The following is a 20,366-nucleotide window of genomic DNA, read 5'->3' on the forward strand; positions in this document are numbered from 1 at the left end:
CTGTTTGTACTCTGCAATCTCTTTATTTATTATTGTTTGATGATAAGTTATGTGTATATTTTTTTATATGACTATCATTTTGTTTTGCTTTAAAAAGTATTGAATAATAACAATGAATAAACATTAAGTGAGTTAAAACAATATTTTTGTTATATTTTCATTAGTCTTAGAATGTTGAAATGATATATTAATTCACTCTGCAGTCCCTGTGTACTTATGCTTTGTAAAAGCAGTGCAGCAGCTTTCATATTTGTGACGTCAATAGTTGCATGCTCTACATAATTGTTGATAAAATATTGTGCAAGTTCAATGAAACTGTTTATTAAAAGCCCTTGCACAAAGACAAAACTGATATATGAGATCAATATGACACAGTTTGCGTCAGGCTATTGTGATCAATTAAACGAATTCATCAAATCAAATAATATTTCAGCCAAGGGTTATATGAATACTGAATAACGGTATAAGAAACAGGTGTCTCGGGGTTGTAAACAAGAGGCACATGAGCCACATCGCTCACCTGAGCAAAATTAGGCATGATAAAATCAGCTTAATGGAGTCATGATACAAAATATCTGGACAACGTAGTAAAATATATGAAGATCCTGTATAAATAAAAATCCATTCCCACACCGTGGATATTCTTATGTTTATAATTAAGTTCCTTTCTTAACAGGATGGTTTTATATTCATATCACATGTTAAGCATTGTTTTTTAAGTGTATTTTAAGCTTTATAAAGATTATTCTCTATATTATATTCATATGTAAAATTCCACCTCCCCCCCCTGTTGCCCCATCCTACACCCTTGGATCATGATTTTCACATCTTGAATCCATTCTACCTGATGATACTTCAACACAAATTTTAGCTTTTCTGGCTGATTAGTTTTTGAGAAGAAGCTTTTTAAAGATTCGCTCTTTATCTTCCTATGTTAAAATTCAACCCCCATTGTGGCACCATCCTACATCCTTGGATCATGATTTTCACAACTTTGAATTAACACTACCTGAGGATGCTTCCACACAAGTTTCAGCTTTCCTGACCGATTATTTTCATAAAAGATTTTTTAAGATTCACTCTATATATTCTTATGTAAAAATTCGACCCCCACTGTGGTTCCACCCTACACCCTTAAATCAGGATTTTCACAAACATGTCCTTACACTACCCGAGGTTGCTTCCACACAAGTTTCAGCTTTCCTGACTGATTTGTTTCTGAGAGGATATTTAAAGATTTACTCTATATATTCCTATATAAAGATTTGACCCTCAATTGTGGCCCCACCCTACTTTATTTTCACAACTTTGAATCTCCCACCTAAGGGTGTTTTATGCCAAGTTATGTTGAAATTGGCCCAGTGGTACTGGAGAAGATGTTAAAAATAAGAAAAGTTACGTACAGACGGACGACAGACGAATGTGATCAGAAAAGCTCACTTGAACTTTCAGCTCAGGTGAGCTAAGAAAAAATTCCCCACCTTTCTATATAAAAATATTTCCAACTCGATTGTTGTTCATTAATCAATTGTTCTACTACAATAGCTAGAAAAATTTATAAACAATATTTTATATAGGTTTATTACCCCTCTGGTAGGGGGAGATCACACTCCTTTTTCACTTCTTACTGAAAAAAAAAATGGAAATGCTGTCATTTTGCCTCCCAGTGCATTCTGAACTTGTATAGTTGAATTTTATATGAATTTAGATAACAGCATGTTTTAAAAAATTGCATAAAATCGTTTGGTAATATTTTCCTGTTTAAGCTGAATCCGGTATGCCAAGGATGCAGTGCTCTACATCCGCAATCACGGCAATCACATAACAATGCGGACGGAAGCGACCTGATATAACAGGAGAAAAAACAACAACGATGCACATACATGTACTTTTATATATACGTATATTAATTCAGTATAAAAGCAAGACCTTGAACATTTTAATCAATAAAGACTATATAAAGTCCATATATATTTATAGTCAATGTTATCTCTTAATATTGCACTAATTCGCTATAAATAAGCTTAATTTTATTAAAAAGTCAGAGCTTAGATGCTGATGGAATTGGGAACCACTTCCGGGTCTAGCCATTCGTACTTGGGATTTCTATGTTCGTTTCTTCTTTTTATTGTCTTGCTAATTTCTCGCAATTCTTCCCTGAACCTTAAAGAAAAAAATCAATAGGTAAAATCCAGATATTTCATGTACACTGAATATAATAAAGGTTATTCACTTAAGTTAAAATTGCTTGGGTTTTCGTAATTCACTGTACAATAAATAGTCCTGCTGCTTGCTTACTCTTGTACTATTCGTTTTGCATCTGGGTCAAAAATGTACTGCACTTCAAAGTCTCCCAGGCTCTTAGTACCGCGATCGCTGAGAATTTTAGTCACAGTCATAACGTCAAGCGTTGTTTTCTTGTCTGGGAGTGTAGACAGAATATCGGCCTCTGTCAAGGAGGACTGTAAATCACAAGAGACAACTTCATATTTCACCAAAAAAAAAAACCCCTCAATTTTCACCGACATTGTCAAAACCCACTATAGTTGCAGATGCCTAATGCTAAAATACCTTGTCTTTAGGAGGAACACCGTTCATGGAAGCGGGATAATTTGGCGGGAAAGCATACTCGTCGTATTGCGGGAAATTTGTTGACGCATGCGCGACACTACATGTATAGATGATGGATGTGAACACCATGATTAACTGCTCTGGTTTGTCGAATTTGCCGTCAAACGGAACACCCTGTGGGAATTTAAAATAATTTGAGATTTATTTTGAGTCAAAACATCAGATAAATATATCAACGAATTACGTTACGATAATTGCTTTCATGTCCCTACCAGCAGGCCGCATCCCCCCTCTTCACGTGATAACGTTAACTCGCGACCAAAGTTCTGAATTTCCCAGTCCTTTTCTATTTTCTCCGGGGAATCTGCAATTGTGTAATAATCGTAATGATCTATTTCTAAGGAAACTCAGCCTTTGAAAAGTTTCAGATATCCAATTAATTTGGTCGCATTTCGACTTTAACTTGACAATTGCATCAATTTCACACACAAAAATTTTTTTTCCCCAAGCGTAAAAAAGAATTACCATAGTAAAGGTTAATGTACTTGGTGACGTAATTTTTAATTGCATCATACAGCAATAAAGCATCATCTCGGAAGAAATAGCCTGGTAAAATTTTCCCATTGAGGCAGTAAACCTGAAGTAAGAAAAGATTTAATAATATGCAAGGAAATTTTTTTATAATTTATTCATTATGACCAGTCATATCACTGGAAAAAAAATCACTCACTCCTCTTTTCTTGAGATCTTCGGGAAGCGTACCATGGACATCCATTCTCCATCGATTTAATCTTTAAAACGAATTGAAAACTTTTAATGAAATGAAATGAACGAATAGTTATTTGTTTTAAAAGTCACGCGCTTGAAATAAAACTATATGTGCTATTTGACAAAATGCGAAGTCAATTTTACAAGTACCCTCTGGCAATCAAATTGAACATTCCTTTGATGCCAATATTCATGGTCTTATCCACCCATCCGTTAGGAGCTACAAGCAACTCTAGTCCCCGCCTACAAAAAAAAAGAGATAGACAAATGACAGCATGCACTGGCACTATGGTTTCTCTCCTGTGATGAATTCTTGTCACATAATCTATATTTCAGTTTCAAAAACATCTCAAATGAAAATTTTCTTTCGGAAAAGGATGAAGTCTAATGTGAGCAGAGTATGCCTCAGGCACTTGTTTTGTTCGTTTTCTCTGTATTGAATTTATGAAGTTGTAATGTTATTGATTGTTATAACATTCAATGAACCCGGAAATCATCCACAATCTCTACACAGTAAACTATTTCAACGTATCTTATACAGTGATAGCAAGCAACATACACATAAAATAATATGTATATTTGATTATTTGGTTATGCAGTGTGTTTTGAAAAAATCTTTGGTGGACTGTCTTAATGGTAATTATTCGGTAATTGTTAAGACTTTGAATAACATGTTATGAACAAAGAGATCAAATCTATCATTCTTAAGTTAGATAACAGTATATTATGATAAACAAAAAAACTTTGTAAAAAATGCATTATTTAATAAAACTTTGCTGTACAGCTCGGCGTTTCATTTATTTTTTAAATCAAAAAGAGTTTTGTTTAAAATGACATTTAGCAAATTAAGCAATGGTTTCTTTAAAAGCTGAAGTGTTGAAAGAGCCATATCAGTGCATCGAAGGTAAAAAACGAGCACATGGAAGGCCCTCAAATCTGGGTGGTCTTTGGAAATCAATACAAAGACATCAGGACAAAAGAATAGCGCAAAAAATGAAACCAAACGCCGAGTTTGCTTTGCGTATTACTGATTTCTTTAAAACAAGTTCAAGAGCTGACAAATAATAGTTTCGTTCAAGAGTAAATGGGTATTGACTTTTTAGACTATTAAAAAGCATGCATTGTTGGTGGCAAAATATCTTTTTATGTTAACAATTGTGTTTTCAACAATGCAGAAATTGTTATTATAATACAAACTAACGTGTTAATGGCGATGAGATATAAGAAATGTGGGGCCAGGAGTTTGAAGAGGGGATGAGACTGCGAGAGGTTGCGATGAAATGACACACAGACTCCCTCCATAATTAAGTGGGTGTATCCTGTAAAACAAAAAATACCAGTTAACCATATGATGAAGTGATGGAAATAAATAGCAACGAAACTGATGCTGATGTCAGTCATTGAGCGGATACTGTAGTTTTACCAGTAGGCTATTAGTTCGATGACAATTTTCGCGATATTTAATGTCTATTGAAGTGCAATTTCTAATAACATTTGATTTAGGAAAAGTCGTAATCCTTAAAGCTATTTTTCATAAAAATTTACGAAAATTACTGCCCACGAATATTGGTGGCAACAAATAAACATATCCATGAAACTACACGTGATTTTCATTAAATCCACGAAAATTCATGCCCACGAATATCAATGAAAGTGATAGTACTGAGGTTGGCGGTTTACCGAGGTGAGTGAGAGATTGGTGGTAGCTAGCGTCCGCAAGGTTGTACCACATCTTGGCCATCATCCAGGTATAAGGTGGGTCTGTCGGCAGGAATACCTGGACATCAAATAGACAACGTGAATACATAGCATTGGTAGACTAGATTTGACAAACGTTACTTTGTAAAAATGCATACAGTATACGGTATAAATAATATTCATTTTTTAAACATGAACACTGTGTATATTCTCTAACCCTGAAGTTTTCCTTCTGGTCAAAAATAAACTTTAAATATTAGTAAAATTAAAAAAAAATAATACTGTAAACCCAACTTTTATTCGCGTGCGAGAAATTTTCGCGAGGTTAGCGAGTCTTGTCGTCGCAAATATTTCTCGCCGCGAACCAATCCTTTGTCTATAGTTTTTATAACAATACAGGTCTGGATAAGGCTTGGTCGCGAACATTAACGTTAGTCGTCGTAAACCAGTTAATCGGCAGTTAATCGCGAAATAAAGTAGCCGCGAATAAAAATTGGTATACAGTATAGAAAAACGAACGTCCCACTGTGAGTTATTCTATATACGTTTATATGTATATATGTATATCACAAAGATATACAGCCTTGACCTCACAGCTCTTCAAGTAGAAGTACTAGTCTAGTACATGATATGCATGCGAGGAAAAGTAGAGCAAGTGCGCAGTAAACATCACAGTTTAGAAGACAGAATCACTTTGTTCAACGTTATATAAACTTATGTCGTATCCGCCAATTTGTAACAATTAACTTATTTCCACTATACAAATTTTTACATGCTCTCAGAAAGGGGGGGGGGGGGCAACTCCATAATAATCAAATTCTTTATATGTAAATTTAAGAAAAATGTTTGCCATGAGAAAAAGTGGTGGTTGGGGGGCAGCCCCCCCCCCCCCCCCAACCCGCTCCTCTGATGATACGTGCCTGAACAAGTAAATTGAACTACATGTATTATGATGAATCTTAGTAAAATAAACCAAAGGAGTCTCAATCTTTTCCCTTTTATGTCCTATTTGATTGTTTTAAAAAGATAATTTTTTTTACATTGGTCATATTGTCCTTCTAAGCACTACCTTCAAAGAGATCATTTCTTGAAAAAAATCAAACCTACAAAACTGTTGTTGTATCGCCAGACTCCGACAAGTGGGAGTTTTTAGTTTTAACTATAGACATCGGCTTGTTCATCTGAAGTGCTTTTGTTTGAATGGATGTAAATTCATCGTATAAATATGTTTAACCCTCTTGAAAAGAATCCATTCAGTTCAACAGTATATTAAGTGCATGTAATAAAATAGCTTCACACATGCCATGAGTGGATCCAGACATATTCCACAAAAGGTACTAGTATTGGTCGAGGGATTTACCCCCCCCCCCCCCCCTCGGGGAGTAGGGGGTTCCGATGTATATTTTCGATAACTTTACTATGTTGAAAATTCCGAGGGGGCCGGGCGGACCCCACCCCCAAACCCATTCTAGATCCGCGCATGCATGCATAACACAGTGTGAGTGTTAGTCTTACCGGATTGTCGTCTGCTTTTTGCTGGAACAGCTGGATGGCAATGGGGACCAATCGTCCGTCGCCATTGATGAAAAATAAAGCAATGGGCACTGGGCACTATGAAGCAAATACATAATGATGAAAAAATGGCAAACCGTATTAGGTAAAGTCAATAGCTTCACAAAAAATATAAATTATAAATGACAGTTACCACAAAATCGTCACTCTTACAGGGGAGGTCCTGTAAGATTTCCAGGTCCACCATGAAGAGTCGCTTGGCTTCGATCACTTGGTGAAGCGGCCATCCCTCCAGAAAGGGCTGCAGCATCGTGTCGCTAACTCCCAGCCTAATGTGTCAGAAACACACAGCAAAGGTCAACATCTACCAACATTTTAATTTTTTTTTTCATATCGAACTTCAGGTGTTACAGTTTTACACAAAAGCTATTTCATTATTTGATTCATCTCCATTTCTGGCAAAAGTCTCTTATCGGGTCTTCGTTACAGTATTCATATTCATTTTTCAAACGTAAACTTCCAAAGACTTTGTACTTGCTTTTTGGGAATTTCCGTACAGAGCTTTATCAGGGAGTGGTTCATACTATTAATCCTCTGCCATCCAAAGAAAATGTCATTACTCCACCGCTTGCATCCCTTCAAAAGAGTAAATTTTCAAATACTTTAAATTCGAGTTAAAATAAAAGTTAATTAAGTAAAGAGAGAGGTCAAGTTAAAGATATATGCAAAGTCATTTCAGGGCAAATTACATATACTATTTAATTTGAATAAATATATACAACAAGAATACGACTGGGGTCAAATGACACAAAACAAAATTATTCTTCATGTATAAGTGGCGCTGAACCAAACGATCGGAGCAAATTAAGACCAGTCGATATCAATAAGTCATAGCAGCGCTACGCAGAACGCGTATATACGCGGCGGCCTCAACCCAAAAGTTGCCTGATTATGTAAATTGTGTCTTACCAGAGGTTCTCCGAAGGCGTTGGTGAAAACCTTGGTCAGATGCTGGATCCCCTCCCACTTGCCGCCCTGTGTCAGCAGCTGTAACTTTGAGTCTGCTATCATTTTCAGCTTCCTCTTTGCAATATTCCACTATAGGAGCATAAAGAGAACCATTTTAACAAGAGCTTGGACTTGGGTAGTTGTGTTAATCGGCGATGTGACGTAGGTCTGTCTATTTCATTGCTTGCCATTCAGTCATGGCTCTTTGAAATCAACAAGATTTGGCTGGCTGTTGAGCGAAGACTACACAATCGGTGTATATTTGGCTTCAAACCAGCATCATTTTAACTTGTTTTGACGCAAAAATGGATAGTTACATCCTACTGAAAGTCCAAGGCCTTGTTAAAATGGTTCTAAATCTAAGTCATATATCAATAAAAGAACCTTGATAACTTCCTTACTCTGTGACACCAAAAATGGAACAATGTGAATAAACTTTATTTTCAAAAGTAAAGAATGGTTTCATTCAAATGTCTGGATTTGTGACGTCATTTCATGGTTTTAATGATTGTCTGCTTTGTCTTATTATTACGTTTTTTCTAATTAACAAATAATTTTATTTATTTTGGCATAGTTATAGTAAAAAAAATGTATGCCTTCATGAAATTCAATGTTTGCTGATATCTCATCTATAAGTATAGCTTGAACATAAATTTGAATCTACATTCTCTTAGTGTTGTAAAGCAAATCTGAAGCATTCATTAATCATTGGATAAAAACTGTCATTTGTTATAGATGTAGAGCAAGGCTGTTTAACCTTTCTAAAAATATTGTTAAGGTTTCATTTTTATACTAAACTAGCATTTAAAAAAATCCTCTCTGATTTAAAATGATCAAAAACTCATAAAATACGTATTTATCACCACTCAGTTTATGAAAAAAAATCAGTAAAAACACAATTATACAATAACCATAATTCCTTCACAAATGAAGGGTCGGTTGAAAGGGTAACGCCCCCGTAGAGTGTAAATAGACATATTATATTAAGATTTGTGACATTCTAACTCTCATCAACTCAAACCCGTTATTTCCTATGAGGATGTGCGAAGAATTAATACGACCAGATCTTTCCCTCGCTGGAAATCGAAAGTCGAGGAAACCCACTCGGATCTGGACGCAGATCACGGTAAAAATCTTGAGAGGTTTCGCGGAACAAAGATCCGAATAACAATTTTTGGTGAGATCTTACACTGTTAACATTCCGTCTGGATATAAAATCCATTTATTGTTTTTACCAAAGAACAGCGACCTTTTGATGAAGCATCATCACCATCGCAGTCACTGCATAAGTTGGGTTTGAAATTTGAAAACAGATATCGGTTGAGAGTTCTATAGGAAAGTCATTCGGCAAATTAAATCGGTTTTATCAATAAATCATGAATACTGCAGTAAGTCAGAACCTTTAGACCTAATCAACACAACTTACTTTGTAGTCAAAAGAAAACTGCTCGTCGTCCGGAATGGCTTTCACCTGAAATTAAAATTAATCAGATTAATTAGATGTCTTTTTATTCTCTATAAATGCCGTTTTGCTCAATATTATTTTAAACATATGGTAACACACACTCTCTCTCTCTCTCTCTCTCTCCCCTCTCTCTCTCTCTCTCTCTCTCTCTCTCCTTCTTTCTCTCTCTCAGTTACTTCCTTCTTTATCTATTTCAGCAACCAGGGGATACACTTATCTCTTTGTATAAAATAAGGACGGATGAGAAATCTACAAGTGGACACTTACAGATTTCAACACAATGGGAAGATTATAAAAGAAAAGGGGAAATTACGATAAAAATGATGAACATTGAAAAAAAAAACAAAAAAAAAAAACAACTGTTCAACACTCAAAATGTACATCGTAAAACAAATATTACTCCAGGTTTCTTATAACTTCTGGTTTGTGTGTAAATTTTACAGTTTTTGGTAAAACTTGTACTGCGGCTACTTATTAAACATTCAATATCTACATATATTGTGCTGCACTTTTAAAATGTGTGCCTATGTCTTTGCATTAAAATGTATGTGTGTAAACTTGAAAACAGTGTTCTATATAAATCAAGTTGCAAAAATGTCGGAGTGGCTTCGTTTGAGTTATTCCGGTATCTAAAGTGGTCAAGAGTCTTTGAAGTTCGACTGAAACTTTTTTAGCTTATCAAATGACGGCCAGTGGCGGTTGATATGCCAGGGGTCTTTGACTAAGACTCTTTTTGTGGTTTCCTGAAATTTACATAAACATATCCTGTTGTGATATTATGTCTCTCAATTACAAAAAGAATTCTCTTAAAAAACCACCTAAAAGCAATCTTAGACTACTAATCCCAACAGTTGCTTTCTGTAGCCTGTCGGCTATATCTGCAATTGTGCTTAATATACCACTGACTTTATTTCAGAGTTGTTCGAATGTTATAAACAAAATGTCATTGCAACACAACAAGTGGACATTCTATTCGATGACTTCTTTACTATATACTAGTATTAAGATGAATGCTTATTGGACATAATTTAAACATGTATACACGATACATTCGTTAAATATAGTACACTGCATGGTGCATTTGCCATTGAATGACCTTTTAAATATGTAAAGTATTTAATTGTATAAATAAACATAAAGATTGACCTTGAAATCAAGTATTCTGGAAAAATGGGTCGTATTTCCGCGTTACAGAAAACTCGGCTTCTCGATGGTTTAAACGTTCTCTGTTTGTGGGGGGATTCACCTGTGCAGCAATTTTTTTTTCTGCGGCTAAGCATGCGATGGCTAAATTAATAAGCTTTACAGAAGACTTTACATTAAAAAAAAAGATTCTTCTATGTTTTTCAATCAATTTGAATCTTCAAAAGCTTTGATCGCCGTTTCCTGTAGAGCGGGTCGCGGTGGGCGGCAGGTAGGAACGTGGATGTAGGCGTTGTCGGTTTGAACACACTGATTGTACCATACCTTGGATACACACACCTTGAAATTCCTTAGCAAAGAGGTTTTATTTAAAGAAAATTCAGATTGCAAATATATGCTTCGTCGAGCACGTTACAATCAATTTGTAATGGGATTAATGCAAGAAACATTTTACGAATCTTTTTTTTTCTATAGCCATTATAGAACCATACTGCAGTACAATACCGTTTATGAACTTGAGTTTTGATTTTGTTTACTCTTTGTATAAAAAGAACGCCGTTTGTGCACATTTTAGGTATTTCTATAATCTTTTAAATCTTTTTGCAGTAAATCTCTTCGTTGCTTTCTCCTACCTGGGAAGGACCATCCTTCATTTTAACACACTGTTGGTATAGATTGCACTTCTCTCTTAACTCCATCTTCCGTTGATCTGCATGTGGGTCATATTGGGGCAATGACGTATCAAGATGAACTATTTTGTAGTGAAAGTTTGGTCTAATCCAACGATAGACGGGAAAAACGAAAATGTCATTGGATTTACGGTTCTCCACCAAAATTTTATTCACATACCAATCGCTTGCAACTCCCGAGTCATCTCTCCAAAACTCTATTTTAGATATGATATTGCCAAAATTCTTAAGTTCTGGAACGTGGAAAGTATCCATAGAACCAGCTTCAAAGTCATCCCGGAAGAAATTATCCAGCGTGATATCCTGCGTGACGTTTCCCTCACTGTCGTGCAGACGTATTTTGACGTTAGCGTTGGTTCCCGCGCCTTTTAGGTCTCCGGTTCGAACATACACCATGTAATCCGCCTTCGGGACACCACAGCAGTTTCCCATTGCTCACGTGTAGTTGCTCACTAAATCCAGTCTTTCATTAACACTACTCACCAGATCAAATATTAACTGAGCACACGCTGCTCATAAAGAAAATCCTACGAGACGTCCCAAGTCTGTACAGTTCCGATGTTGTGGATGCACAGGTAGCAATTGGGTTATATATTCATAATAGACGGGGCTCGTGCTTAACCGTTATATTGATCCTCCGATGTCGCATGCAACAGATAAAATGCACCCTGGATTTTTTCTTAAGATTGTGTTGTGTCGCTGTTAGTAGAACAGCGATAAACCACCTGGCCAAAGATAGTCATTGAAGCTATGCGAAATACACTTCAACTAAAAAGGGATTACCAAGAGTGAAAAATTTAAATGTTAAGAGATTTAAATAGGCCGTCATAAAAATAATTTTACGCTAAAATGCGTATGGGCTGAAGATATACAGTATGGGAATGTATAGTTCACTATAAATGACTTAGTGTAGGTCTAATCTAACTAAGTATACACCACCTGTCCGATAAATAGTAAAATCAAAGTACTGACGCTACTGATAAACCAATTTTCCACAGTACAGCCCGGATGTCGAGGATTGCGTTCACTGAATGTGAATAGGTTAAATTAAACCGGAAGTCGATGCAGGTCAACATGCGTCTGTTGACTGACATGACATGCATTTGCAGTTATGGTACAATGACCCACGATCAGGAACGATATCTACCAATGACCTTTACAAGCGATTTCTGTCAAATTCTGTCCAGTGTGTAATATCATATTGCGTTTCAATTATCATTACAATTTCTTTTTGGAAAATTTCTAAAAAGCAACCTATCAAAAACGTATTTTAATGACTGAACCTTAAAAATAAGAGAAGAAGCGGGGGGGGGGGGGGTGAAATAGTTATGTTGTTCTTTAAGTTCTAAAGAATAAATCATGCACATGAAGCTATAAAAATATGCCGATCAAAAAAAAATATAGATACATCTGTCAAAAACTTTCGCTGCCGACAGAGTAAGTTCAAACTTGTAGTAACAGAGGCTTGCAATTATAAACTATATAACTGCACTTAAATTTTTGTAAAAGAAAAATGATGTTTGTTGACGACATTTTTAGCCTTTTCCTCATCCCAAGAGCGCATACACAAAATGCATGTTTAAAGGAATCACAGAGGAAAAAAGTGCAACTGCTTGTAATGTGTATTCTCGTGAAAAACTGAAGCAATTAGAATAGACTGCCAGAGATAGCTACAGACAAGTTGTTAATCACGTCGGCATCTCACGTATCCGGCTGTATACAAACCTGTTTCTGAAGACATCTTAAGATTTTGTGAATAATTGATGGGCAGTTAATGCATCCATATAATAGGAAACCAAAATGTTGCATTTAAAATATTTTTTTCTTCTTCGGTATTTCTGGAAACAAACCTGTTGTTCCGAAGAGATTTGAATATTTTTGTAGACATCAGATTGACAATAAATATAAATGCAATCATAAAACTGAAAGCCCAAAAATGTTGCATTTGAAATGATTCCTTTATCCTCAATATTTCTGTAACGCATCATTTACATGTAGATAAGAAGTTGTTACCTGTGCCGGTAAGCCTGGACCCTTCACAGAGAACTCATACAGTCTCCTTTTCTCCTCTACGTGCGCACTTCGTTGGTGTGCGAATCTATCATCCTGGGGCAGGAAAGTGTCCAAATGTTGTATTCGGTAAGGCACGTGCGCTTTAATCCATCTCAAAAACGGAAAATGGAACTGCTTCCCTTTTTTCTCTACGGTAATCCTCTCCAGGAACCAATCAGCTGCCACCCCAAAGTCGTCCCTCCATACCTCCACCCATTCAATATCCCCAACGTCCTCGTCACAGATACAAAACTCGTCTGTGGCGCCCTGCTCAAAATCGTTCCGGAAAAGGTTATCCAACACCGCGGGTTTCGTGGCTCGACCGGTGTTTCCGTGCAGGACAATGTGCACGGTGGAATCGGTTCCGGAAAGAAAACGATCGCCGGTTTTAACTATAATTGTGTAATCCATTAGAATTAAGTTCTCTCCGGGATCTCTATATTATGATCCTGTCTACCAGATGCATCCAATTGCCGGATTCCTGGCTCGAAATCACCGCAGATTCTTACGCTGCTTATCAGCTGTACGATGCTAATTCGTTACAAAATACATGGGCAGGTGCTCATGCATTCGATGCTTGGATGATGAACTTTAACTTTTTAAACAAACTGTCGGCGTAATTGGGTGGAAAGAAACGTATATCTTAGCTGTAAGTCTGATGCTCTGGGATAACCAGTCGTCTGTTCTATGTAATGGTCATCCTGCTTCACTCTGAACACTTGACACAATTGGCATAACTCAACCTCCATAAGTATGATAATTAAATGTATCTGTTCGTGTTATCTGTCTTAATGTATAAGTTCCTCGTAACTGAATTTCAAGTACCTCAATAGCAATGGCAACCAGCGAAATTACATCAGTCAAGATGTTGCATCGACATCAAACAGTCACACTAGGTGGTGTACAAAAATGTAGTCCCGATGTCCCCATCAATATATTTTTAGCATTATAAAATTATATACTCTTTAAGGATAAGGAAATTCATTGACATACATTGTATGGTATCCTGATGTTAAGAGAGAAAGGAAGAAAGACAAGTATACCGATAAAAAAACCCCTCAGCCAATCTTTTAAATGGACGGGTTGATGGATGGATGGATGGATGGATGGATGGATGGATGGATAGATAGATAGATAGATAGATAGATAGATAGATAGATCTGACGAGGTAAACGGTAAGCAGGTGTATACAGGTGGGTTAAAGCGCCACACAGTCTACCTCTGTTCTCAAGCCATTAATCGGGTTTTAACAGTACATGTATGTACGTGTGTGCAAGAAATAATAATTTGAGATTTCTGTTTTTGACTTTTAAATGCATTTAAAATAGGTTAGAGAATATTATGTTCCTTTGTGTAATCCGACAGAATTTCGTTTATAAATGAGGGGATTAGGAAATAAATTTGTATTATATATTACGTGTAGTTTATTGGCAAAAACTGTTGCTACAAAAAGTTTGATTTATCAAACACATATTTTAAATCAAAGGCCTGAAGGGCCACAATGGCGTCGAGTTAAAGTTAATTTGAAGAGTAAAAACCTAAATAATTTTTTAAACAAATGAAAAGCTGTCAATGTGACAGCTAACCGGGTTTTCTTTTTATATGTGAACTGTATCCATAATCCATGTCAACCCATATCCTATTTTGCTAAAAAAAAAAAAGACTTAGTTCAAAAGCTGGTATTTTTTTCCATAAATAATCAGAAATAAAAATCCTAGATATATGCACACCTCTGATACATGTACAATTAATCTGCAAAAGAACAACTTTTTATCTATAAAACTGTAGGAAAAGTTATCCGTACAATGAGGTTACCCTATATGCAATATTTTGCTAAAAATTGACTAACTTCAAAGCTGGTATTTTTTTCACAAATTATCAGTAATCAAAATCCTAGCAATATGCACACCTCTGATATATGTATTATTGATCTGCAAAAGAACAACTTCTTATCTTGAAAACTGTAAGAGGACTTATCCGTACAATGAGGGTACGCTATATGCAATATTTTGCCAAAAAATGACCAAGTTCAAAAGCTGGTATTTTTTTCATAAATTATCGAAAATCAAAATCCTAGCAATATACATACCTCTGATATATGTATAATTGATCTGCAAAAGACCAACTTCCTATTTTGAAAACTGTAGGAGGACTTATCCGTACAATGAGGGTACCCTATATGCAATATTTTGCCAAAAAATGACCAATTTCAAAAGCTGGTATTTTTTTTCATAAATTATAGAAAATAAAAATAAAATACATTAGTCAACTTTAAAAAAAAAATAAAAAATGTTATTTATCACATAACTAATAAAATTACAATTCATTACAAATTTGCTCACCTAATTCTTAAAAAGTTTTGAATTTCAATTGAAAATTTAAGTTTAATATAGAAATTTCTTAGGAGTTAAAAAACGTTTAGATTTTTTTTCTCTCTATTTATATGGAAAGAAATATTAAAAAATATTATTGTGTTTAATTCTATATATTGTATACTGCTGATAACCACTCTGTCTCTTTTATTAAGGGTGTTGTTTACTCAGGGTTTGAGTTCTCGAATTCGGATTGTTATAAAGTTCAATGTCATGAGAAAAATTTGTTCTAAACAAAAAAAGTATTTGTGAAATGAATTATTATTGACATAACATTCGATATTTCTACTATATTATGGTATTATGCCAAAACAAAAATAGACTTTTAGCCAAACAGAGGAAATTCGGACTAAATTTTGCAGATTTTGTTTTCTGCTGAAACATTTTTGGAAGTACTCTAATATTAAAAGTTAAGATTTTATATTTTAGTCTATATAATTTTGCATATTTTCTGGTAGTTTTACCTCATTAATTCATTATAATAACCGTAAAGCATGAATTTAAAAAATATAGAAATATGCTTAAAAACGAGAAAAGACACCATATCTCAAAATTTTGATCATTGACCTCATATAAATTATATGCCAACAGAATAAGATCAATATAAGTAGTTTAATACTATAAATGTTTTTGTATTATCATCATTCAATTTTTTGTAAAATTGGATCAAAAATGGGTAGGAATTTGAAAAGTGATAGAGGAAATTCGGACTGGAATATTTATAAAAATTGTGAAGGAAAACTTAATGTTTTGTATGTAATTAGTGTCACTGCCATTCATAAATTGTATTTCATTTTCAAAAGTTTTGAGCAATTTGTATTATTTTCACAATTAAGAAAATCTCAATCATAGTGTAAAATTTTTAGTGATTTTCCTTTAATTTTCCAAAAATATACAATGGCCATTAACTCAAAAAGTAGGTCATTGACCTACTTTTTTGAAAATGAAAAATAACACTACAATAAAAGGTCTATAGCACACATTAGTTGGTTTTTCATTATCATCAGTGGAATTTTTTTTCATTCTGAGTAAACGTCATCCTTAATTTCATCTAAAATTCACAAGGGTCCAAATGACATGGTCCGAAAAGATCAGGGGTAGATAAAAGAAAGCACCCATTCACATTGTTTACAAAGTGAAAGTAGTTCACTAGTTGGTTTAAAATAACTTTTGGTTGTAGATGTACTTATCGCTCGATTAGGAAGTTTTGTTCCTACAATTAAGATCAAACATTTGTGCTTTGTCAATTTTCGATATGGATACAAAATAATCTATTTTGCAGGCTAGTACATTTCATAACCAAATTGAGTATGTTAGCCCAGCTATCGCATGTGTCTCGGTGCTAATGTATTCATCCGCTGAAACCGAGACATGTTGTTTTCAATAAAATGTGAACATTTTTAAAGACGGCAACCATTTCGAATCTGCAAACTTGTTTTGTTGACGTACAGTTCTGCTCGAAATTGAAGTATATGTCATCTATTTTTCTTCAAACACATACGAAAACTTTGCACTCATTTGAGTTGTTTGGCTCCTAAAAATGTAACTTCCGGACGTACGATCCCTAGATGGCTTTCGAGCTTCGCTCGACGCCATAAAAAATAATAACATAAAGAATTCAATATTTGCGTATGGATAAATTTAAATTACTTTTAAAAAAGCAATTAAAGCTCGTGTAATAAGGTGTGAAGAAAATAAAAAAACTCCTTTATATTGGAGTTAGGATTTTCTTTCAACAAGACGACAGAGTGAACTGCAGAGAAATATAGTAGCTATGTCAGATTATCATACCTACATCACGAAAAAGAGTTATTAATGGAAATATAGCTTCATGGAGATGGTGAATAAAGGTTTAAGCTATATATAAAATGGGAAAAGGAGGTTCGAGCCTTGTAAATTATACACATGCGCGATTGTAAAAGCGTGGAGGTGTTGGGGGGGGGGGTGAATAGTTTAGCGAGGTGGGAATTATCAAACCATTGGGAAATTAAAGTTACATTTTCTTTCCAAATAGCATATGTGCTGTATGAAGGAATAAGTATCGTGGAACTGTAGCTACATTTTAATGTATCTTTGATTAACAGCTGATCCACACACCAACACAAAAATCTCTAAAATAGGGATATAGACCATAGCATTATTTTTTTTTAAAATGGCGTCGCTGCTTTATGGAATTTTGCATATTTATCTAATATTCCATTACAACAAGGACATTATTTTTCTCGAGAGGATGGATTAATAGAGAAAGGGAAAGCTCTCCCTTTTATAAAACGCTCGTTTAGCCGTAATTGTTTGTGCAAGGAACTGTGAAAACCAAATAAAGGCATTGCCTCAAATATTTTGATAAAATAACGGTTAACTTATCGGACACCCAGTTACCCCGTACAGTGGCGTCGGAAGAAAATTGAAAAAGGGGGGGGAGGGTAGACTAATCCTCAGAAATCTTGACAAGCAAAAAAAAACAAAAAACCTAATGCCCATAATCATGAAAAACATAATCCGTGCGGGGGGGGGGGGGGGGGGGAGGAGGGGGGAGGAAAATACCTATACTGTTCCCCCCCCCAAAAAAAATTTAACTACCAAAAACAATTTTCCCCCCCAAATCATGAAATCCGTGTGTGTGTGGGGGGGGGGGGGGGCTAGTATACCTTTGCCTCCATTTTTTAACTACAAAAAACAATTTTTTCCCCCAAATCATGAAATGCGTGTGTGTGTGTGTGGGGGGGGGGGGGGGGTGGGGGGGGGGCTAGTATACCTTTGCCTCCATTTCAAGTTAAGGTAAATTTAGAAACAATCATGTTTGCTGCGAGAAAAAGTGGGGGGGGGGGGGTGCTGGACCCTCCCTGATGCTATGTGTCTAATGGTAAGGTCTAACTTTGCAAATAAAGTGGGTACAATCAACAAGTCAGATTAAATATTTCAAAACGTGTTGTGTGCAATTGAATGACGTGAAAATGTTCATTAAATCGAAAGGAAATTATCAAATACCGGTATCATATATACACGGACTGTTTACAGCAAACAGTATGTGTTTGTTTGCATCTTCAAGCGAGAGAGAGAGAAAGAGAGAGAGAAAGAGTGGTTATTAAGTGGACATGGGAAAATATCAATGGCTCTATTAGTACACTCTCGACAAGGAGGTTAGAATTGCAGCTCGAGTCAAATATTTACAGACTATTACCCAGTATCCTCTTCTTGTGGGATTTTTTCTTCTATGTGTCAAGATCTATGCCCTTTAACAGCAACGATGCTGCATAACCTTGATCAAGCGCTTAATTTCAATGTAATGAAACAAACAGAATTGACACTCATGTTTGATAAGATTTATAAACATCAAACAAAGCACAGGAAATGGTTCTTCTGTTTGATTCACGGATCTGCTCGGTTTTGTGTATCTTACTAGGTTTCTCAATCCATCGGTAAATATTTGTAAAATGCAAATAAAGTTTTTTAAAAATTATTTCATATGCAAATTATAACATTTTTTTCTCAACGTTACCAACGAGGTTTTCCAGGTAGTGAGCCGGCGGAATTTAACCAAAAAGTAAACTTTACTACTATACTATAGTATGTGTAATAATTCTTAATTCCTTCGCTCTCCTTACACTCATCACGCACGATATTCCGTCACAGTACAGGAAATAACTACACCGGGAGCTACTTCAGAACGAGAGCAGCCGAATGCGACATTCCCAACATTTCTTCAATTTAAACCATGCATCCACAAATTGAACTGTAGATTCTCGATTTTTAGGTATTGATTTTCCTTTTAAAAGCCACCCTGGGTTGGGACATTTAGGACAAAGGTGCAGTGTTTTGAGAGGCAAAATTTTACCTGTCCGACTTTCATGTTATTCGTTATCTGTGAGAAATTGCCTTCGGCTATTTTGTGTATAAAACGTATCATTTAATTTCTAGTGTTTTTGGTTCAATTAACATAAATGTTAATGTGTGTTCTCTTTGCAAATTAAAACTACAAGCAATTGACATCTATTCGAGATAAAATCGCTTTACATTACCTAGGGAACTCGCTAAAAGCAATTTGACATACCTGGCACGGCAAACCGGGCACTCTTTGGGTATACTGGTATTTGAGTCGTATATCCTCCAAATCCATGTCTCGCTGGTCCTTATGGGGGTCATCTTGGGGGAGGAATGTGTCTAGATGTTGAATAAAATAGTGGAACTCGGGGCGGATCCAGCGGTATATCGGAAAAATAAAATCCTGCTTCTTTTTGTTAATGGTCACTTCCACATAGTCACAGAACCAATCGCTGTACATCCCAGCATCATCGCGCCAAAGTTCGATCTGGTGAATCTCGTCCAAGTCGACGACATCCTTCACCGTGAATTTATCTATCTGACCACGTTCGAAATCGTCCCGGAGAAAATTGTCCAGCTTGGCTGCTTTCGTCTTTTGGCCCTTGTCATCGTGTAAGATGACTCGGACGTTGGCGTCCGTACCCGCGCGTTTTTTATCGCCGGTTTTGACAACCACCTTATACGATACCGACTTCCCTGCCATCGTTGTGGTGCATTGCCGAGCGCTCAAACATAAATAACTTCCACGTGGTGGGAACTGTAAACAACCTACGCGGCTCGACAGGGGCCGGAGGTGGTTGATGAAATGACGTTTGCCGTTTAGACTCGGAAGGTGGGGGCGCGCGAGAGAGAGCGCCAATCGAGCCATCATCCACTGTGGCGCACTCATCGTTGATCTCAGAGAAATGATCCGTTCAAATTGTTAACAGTATATTATTGACATATACTGATATATTCACTTTAGACCTTCCTGGATTTTAAATGAATGATTTCACACAACACAATCCATTCAGCATGATATAATTTTAACAACGAAATAGTAGAGGATTAACTGTAGATTACTACCCCAAATAATCACCAAAAAAATAATTCTATTGCAACATCGAAATGAACATTTATGAAGTAAGTTGTAGTGGGAAGTGAAATAAAAGATCATTTCAGTGAAGATCTATGTCATTGCAGACGACAGCATACCCGACAGTAACCTACTTTCGGAGTAGATCGGTAAAAATAAAAACGTCCTTCAACAAGATAATACTCAACACA

General features: G+C 35.8%; 1 protein-coding gene across 3 annotated transcripts; it reads right to left on the reverse strand.

Moving 5' to 3' along the window:
- Positions 1 to 1,876: 1,876 nt before the first annotated feature.
- On the reverse strand, positions 1,877 to 20,086 carry LOC105324873 (polyunsaturated fatty acid 5-lipoxygenase). Of its 3 annotated transcripts, none has more exons than XM_034445326.2 (15): positions 19,330 to 20,086; positions 8,984 to 9,028; positions 7,519 to 7,647; positions 7,088 to 7,185; positions 6,743 to 6,878; positions 6,553 to 6,648; positions 5,020 to 5,116; positions 4,541 to 4,658; positions 3,490 to 3,582; positions 3,302 to 3,362; positions 3,097 to 3,208; positions 2,844 to 2,935; positions 2,572 to 2,745; positions 2,299 to 2,462; positions 1,877 to 2,163 (listed from the first exon to the last, which is right to left on the reverse strand). In XM_034445326.2, the coding sequence occupies exons 1-15, from the start codon at positions 19,987 to 19,989 to the stop codon at positions 2,049 to 2,051; spliced, it is 2,190 nt and encodes a 729-aa protein (XP_034301217.1). In that variant the 5' UTR covers positions 19,990 to 20,086; the 3' UTR covers positions 1,877 to 2,048. The 3 variants fall into 3 exon arrangements, with proteins under 3 accessions (XP_034301217.1, XP_034301219.1, XP_034301218.1); XM_034445328.2 differs by lacking the exon at positions 19,330 to 20,086 and adding an exon at positions 12,868 to 13,426; XM_034445327.2 differs by lacking the exon at positions 19,330 to 20,086 and adding an exon at positions 10,798 to 11,413.
- Positions 20,087 to 20,366: the final 280 nt, after the last annotated feature.

This window comes from Magallana gigas, chromosome 2 (genome assembly GCF_963853765.1).
Source record: "Magallana gigas chromosome 2, xbMagGiga1.1, whole genome shotgun sequence".
NCBI lineage: Eukaryota > Metazoa > Mollusca > Bivalvia > Ostreida > Ostreidae > Magallana > Magallana gigas.

Coding starts and splice junctions, on each gene's coding strand:
- LOC105324873 (XM_034445326.2), bottom strand. CDS start 19,989: ATGAGTGCGCCACAGTGGATGATGGCTCGATTGGCGCTCTCTCTCGCG. Junction 3,209..3,301: donor AAGATCTCAAGAAAAGAGGA/GTGAGTGATTTT, acceptor TTCTTACTTCAG/GTTTACTGCCTCAATGGGAA. Junction 2,463..2,571: donor GTGTTCCTCCTAAAGACAAG/GTATTTTAGCAT, acceptor TGTGATTTACAG/TCCTCCTTGACAGAGGCCGA.